The sequence below is a fragment of the Lactuca serriola genome, chromosome 9 (genome assembly GCF_051521515.1).
Source record: "Lactuca serriola cultivar US96UC23 chromosome 9, Lser_US96UC23_V15, whole genome shotgun sequence".
Lineage (NCBI taxonomy): Eukaryota > Viridiplantae > Streptophyta > Magnoliopsida > Asterales > Asteraceae > Lactuca > Lactuca serriola.
Genome location: NC_136416.1, coordinates 55,598,694 through 55,604,609, shown reverse-complemented (window position 1 = coordinate 55,604,609; position 5,916 = coordinate 55,598,694). Strand labels below are relative to the sequence as shown.

The window sequence follows — 5,916 nt, the reverse complement described above, 5'->3', positions numbered from 1 at the left end:
GGTGTTGGTCAGAAATTTTCACCGAACAACCTTTATTGAGCACAATATGTTCGATGATATGCAAGAACACCAAAAGCTCAAGTGATTTGTATTACTTGCAGGTGCATGGGGAGTTGAAGACGGCGAAGAGATTTACAAAACAACAAAAAAAAATTCAGTGTTAATGTTTTCAAAAGGTTCTTTGTCAAAGTTTTCAAAGTGATTTACGATAGTTTTCAATTTCCAAATAAACCAAACAAAGGAAGAATAGTCATACTAGCAAGATAATTTTCTTTTCATAATTAAAATTAGTTCTCTATGTTTTGAGAAATATATTGAAAAGTACAAAATAATGGTGATTTCGGTCTACGAAATCCAAGATTTACACCTCCCTATACGCGGGTAGGACTTGAAGTAAACCAAAAACACAAGCTTGTAAAATTTTCATGTATTCAAACTTATAAACCTAGTTGAGTTTGGTCATTCTACCAATCTGGGACTTATTCCCACATTCATCTATTTTGCTAACTTTATTCTTAAATCCACAGTCTTTGAGTATCGATATCTCATTTATATACACCGTTTTTGACATATAATATATATCATTTCGAAGTTCTTATGGAGGAGAACGCAAACTCACTTAAAGTTAATTATATATACAACATATGTATATATTTATATATGTCCAAAGTTAGTAAAAATATAAATATTTATACTAAATATCAACTCTAATAAATAATTTTTTTTTGCCAAATGACACACTGTCATTAATTTTGTCAATTGTCATTTTATGGTTATTTTTAATTGAATGTTTTCCACATGACATTTTGTGGTTGTTTTCATTTTTATTAAATTTCATATAATAATTGATTAAATATATTAATTGCAATAAATGTAATAATAAATACATATCAATTTCATAAATTGACGTTCCTTCTAATTTCAAAATTTCTAAATTAAAAATCCATTAGTTTCATTTGTTTATTTATCTAAATTATAAGTTTAAATTTAAAAGAGAAAAACACTTTTAATTTTAATAACTCAATATTTTTCTAAATCTTCTTATAAATTTAAAATTTTTTAAATGTTTGGAATTTCATATATATTTTAAATAAACACATGTAATATATGAGTCTTACACCTAATTTCCAACATATTTAACAAGTTTTAATTTATTTATTAAAAAAATACATATATGAATCAACGTGTTTAATATAACCCGTTATAGCGTTATTAAAACTTCGATTTAAACTTTTAAAGTCATTTATAAACAATTTATTATAAACAATTACTAATTCATCTTAACAATCACCATCTCTAATTGACCGAGTCTTATGTCAAAAGTATCAAAAAAATTAGTTGGATTTGGGTGAGAAAACATACATAAAATCATCAAACTCCACCAACCATAACTTTGTATTTTACCCTAGCAAAGCAAATTTGATCTAAGAATACGTCAAATCACACCATTCCAATGGTGCCAAAACAACGAAAAATCCTTCATTTTACCTCAACAATACTCCTCAACTTTACCTTACTCATCTTAGTTTCATCAAATCCCGATACTACTTCACACCATACTGAATTCATTTACAAGAAATGTCGAAACGAAACTCACCTTCCCCAAAAATTAGCGTCATCCCTAATCCAAGAACTTGTTGAAAAATCGTCAAAATCCAAGTTTTACCAAACAACCACGGGTGACGACACATTTGCAATCTCCGGTGCTTTCGAATGTCGACACGACCTCACAAACACCGATTGTAATAATTGCATAGTGAACACTCTCCCAAGATTATCATGTGGGTCAGATTTTCTCACTCGGGTTCAACTCAAAGGTTGCTATATAAGCTTAGAGCCCGAGCAAAACATTCCTGATCCTAAAGGTGGTAGGATTGATGAAAGGGTTTTGATCGGTTTTCAAAAAGACGACTTGCAACACAAGAAATGCAGCGATAGGAGAGTAGGGTTAGAGGGTTTGGAGGAAGTTAAGGATGCAGCTTTTGAGGCGATTGCTAGGTGTATAATAAGTAGTGGAGATAGGCACTGTGAAATGAGCCATGAGTGGATGCATGTGGTGGCCCAATGTGACATGAGTTTGGAAGGGTGTCAGTGTGGGAAATGTGTTAGTAATGCGTTTCAAGTTGCTCAAGATGAATGTTGGGGATCTGATTCCGGGGAGATTTATCTCACGAATTGCTTTATTAGTTTTAGCGATGATTACGGCGGAGGGAATTATTCTCAAGGTATAGTTGTTACATATGTTTAAGTTTTTTAAAATTCTCAATTAGCCACATAATCAAAGATTAGTAACATCTTTTGAGTATTGCATGGCTCTTTTTGTAGTATGATCATAAAATTCTTAAATCTTGTTCATTTTTTTAAAAGGAAGCAATATAGGAGGTAGTTCAGCGAAGGTGGTTGCAATGGTGGTGGGTATAGGTGTCGCTTTAGCTCTATTATTTGCTCTTTGCTATTGCATTAGATCTTCGAAAAGAAAACGTGGCGATGGTTAGTTTATTCTAATGTGTTTGTCACTACTATTTTTTTTTTTTTTTTTTTTTAATGAAAAATTATTTAGTTTGAAACATCAACAACACTAATTCATAAAGTTAAATGATCATGAATGAATCTGTAAATATATACAGTTTTCTTGACGGATTGTAATTAAATAACCTATTTGTAACTTTTGGTGCAGATTGGTGATCAGAAGATAGATACCGGATATTCATTTAAAAAATTGCATGATTGTATATTATTTAGTGAATTTGAACGTAATTATTTTGTATAAGATGTTATAAAACACCAATTATATAATTGTTTCCAAGATTTATGTATTAATTAATCGATAAATAGTCATATTCTATATGAGAAGTAGAAGAAGATCATAACGAAAAACACTACATTTTGACGTTTCAAAGCCTAATCATCCTAAACATACAAATATCGATCGGAAATATTATTATTGGAAGAAAAGCTTAATTAATTAGTCATTTTTATCAACATAACCCTTTTGCATTTTTGCACAAAACTCAAACAAGCTTCCATCAAAGCACCTTCTTACGGATTCTTTCGATAAAAATCCTTCTGTATCCTTGGCAAGCATATAAAGTACTCCCCATTCCAACTTGCTTGCAATCCTATATAAAAAGTGTCTTAATTCAAAAGGCTACAAGTGTCGCTAAAAAGAAGAAAATCCGTCGCTAATTAATGAGGTTTAGGGAGATAGATACAATACCAGCCAAAGAAATCAAAGGCATTGCGATTTGCATCTGTCATTTGCCAGAGTTCTTTGAAGGAAAGCTTGTCTGCCTTTGTTTGAGCATATTTGCTGAAAATGTTCTCGAAGTTTGCTGGAATATATCTACCAGAATACGCTTTTGTAATTAATATCAGTTTGATTTGATGAAGAAAAGAAAAGGAAAACGAGATTTGTTAATTCTAATGCACCTTCCTTCGGTGTCATAAGTTGCAGAATCACTTCCATGCTTGCACTTGTGTATGTTTTCTATGTAAATCGGGAAGTGGGGTGATGGTAACCAAGTCTATGACAAGAGAAATTCGATCAATTAAACCATGTTTTGAAGATACATTAATTACAGAAAGAAAACTGATAGAGAAATAGTAACTGATAACTTACAGGAAGAGTGGCGTAACTCATAGCTCCATGAATAAGCATTGCGAAGAACAAACAAGCAACAACATTGAATCCGATGTCACGAAATCCTGATAAATGATGGTATTAATCAATTTTTTTTCACAAAATCATAAACTGAAGATGAAAATGGTATGTAGATTGTAGAGGAGAGATTAATTGCATGCCTTTGAAAGTTTCCGAGGGGTAGATGATGCCATTATCGTCTTGATCAAAGAAAGCTACATGCTGTTGAAGAACTGACATGTTATGGTGCTTGTGACATCCCCATGACCCATCCACGTTATCCCAATCTGGTGCAGCTATAGCTCGAGCCAAATCTGAAGAACAAACAAGCTACGGATTTCATCCCAAATCATTCAAATACGCATTTGATCGCAAAATTGTACTACAATTTGATCTCAAATCAAACTCGGATCTTTCAAATTGCACAAAAAATTGAAGTAATAACATACAAGGTTTAGCGAGTTTAACATCGAGATCAGATCGGACTTTTCTCTTGAAAGTAAGGGGAGCCTTATCGGCGACGGTTAACATTGAGTCGGCCGACGCCTTCATCGCCTGATTTCCGCCTCCATTGTCTCCCATCTCACTGCTCTCCTCTCGATTAAGATCGGGGAGTCTGTAAGTTGATCGAATTGCTGAAAATTCTTACAATTTTAATGTGGTTTTTGCGTTGGGATCGGAGGAGTTGTTCGTGTGATTTTGAAGATTTCACTTGGAGATCATATGCTCCGAATCCTATTTTCATGGTGTCGTGGACCTCCTGGTTTTACTTGCATCTTTTCATACACATAATATTAGTTCTTTATATCAAATTCCTATTTTCATAGTTCTTTAAGATGATATTTTTCTCATAAAACCATTCAATTTCAAAATCTTTTTTTAATTTGACTATAACAACAAATTTTGTGTATTTGTTTCATATTTTTGTTAAAGGTGTAATTTTTCATGTCGGAAGCATGGACGATGTTTTGCTTACTATATAATCACAAGAAAGAAAGTTCTACTATTCATCATTTTATCATTTTGTGTGCCAGGTTTCCAGAGGGGATCAAATTTGACGACATACAAAATTCTAGGGACCAAACCTAAATACATGGCAATATACAAAAGTTGAAGGGGAAAATCTAGGGACCAAACCTAAATACATGGCAATATACAAAAGTTGAAGGGGATGAAAATTGTTGTTCAAATTTGAGGAGGTAAAAATGACATTTTACAAAATAATGATGTCGAAAGTGCAATTCTGCAAAGTAAGGAGTGAAAAATACCATACTACAAGGTAAAAGGGAGAAAATGGCTAATATACAAAAATATAGAAACCAAATCTGCCAATATAAAAAACTTTTATGACCAAAATATAAAATAAGAAAGTATTTGTGGTCAAATAATGAAATAAGAAACTCTGTGGCTAACTTATGAAAACACGAAAGTATATTATTCATAAAATTATATTATTCATAAGAAGCTGTTTTTTATTATATATAATCATTTTTATATTTTTTTTCATTTTTTGTTAAATTGGAAAAATAAGAAAACCATAATGTGAAGATGTATTTGTTAATGTTTATGGCAACAAAACCTAATTTTATTTCTTATGTTTCTTTAATTATTTTTATTTTAATATAAAACGATGACTCTTCTGGAAATTTCAGATTTATTAATCAAATTTAAGATATATTCTTAAAATTCTAAAATTCGTTTTTTTTTTCCAATATGAAATCTAGAATTTGAGTATGAAATTTGACTCCATATATTTGAGTATAGAATTTGAGTATGCATTGAGTTACTTCGAAATACCCATACTCGAAGATTTCGAATGACCATTTTTATGAATATCTATAGTTTTAAGTTAAATTTATATTTTGGCAACGTTTAAAAGTCAAATCCACGTAAAACTTAAAAACATGGTTTTAGATAAATGTTTTCTAGACCCTTATCATTAATTTCTATGGCACTGGAAAAAATTATTTCAAATCATAGACCAATTGTCTTTAAACATTTATCAGTTGATTACGGGCCTATTCCATTTAAAATGTTTAACTCTTAGATGGAATGGGATGCTTTCATTGACTTGTTAATTGTTCCTCGATGGGAGACGCATCCATGACTTCGCAAGTTAATAATGCTCAAATCAAGTTTAAAAATAAGCTCAAAGCGTTGAAGTTTGAATTAAGAAATCACAACAAACAAAAGAAAACTTGATAGAGATGGTGAGGAAAAAAATAATCTTGAAAGCAACAATTCATAATTCATAGCATTGATGTTGACCTTGAAAC

General features: G+C 31.2%; 2 protein-coding genes across 2 annotated transcripts; one reads left to right on the top strand and one right to left on the bottom strand.

The window, feature by feature from the left end:
• The first annotated feature begins 1,416 nt into the window (after window positions 1–1,416).
• On the top strand, window positions 1,417–2,815 carry LOC145073295 (plasmodesmata-located protein 2-like). The gene is made up of 3 exons (XM_079019845.1): window positions 1,417–2,225; window positions 2,368–2,490; window positions 2,678–2,815. Exons 1-3 carry the CDS (start codon window positions 1,454–1,456, stop codon window positions 2,683–2,685), a joined length of 903 nt encoding a protein of 300 aa, XP_078875971.1. The 5' UTR covers window positions 1,417–1,453; the 3' UTR covers window positions 2,686–2,815.
• Window positions 2,816–2,837: 22 nt separating this feature from the next.
• LOC145073296 (peroxygenase-like) lies at window positions 2,838–4,280 on the bottom strand. Its single transcript, XM_079019846.1, has 6 exons — window positions 4,090–4,280; window positions 3,802–3,954; window positions 3,620–3,705; window positions 3,430–3,524; window positions 3,218–3,343; window positions 2,838–3,119 (listed from the first exon to the last, which is right to left on the bottom strand). Exons 1-6 carry the CDS (start codon window positions 4,220–4,222, stop codon window positions 2,966–2,968), a joined length of 747 nt encoding a protein of 248 aa, XP_078875972.1. The 5' UTR covers window positions 4,223–4,280; the 3' UTR covers window positions 2,838–2,965.
• Between the last annotated feature and the right edge of the window lie 1,636 nt (window positions 4,281–5,916).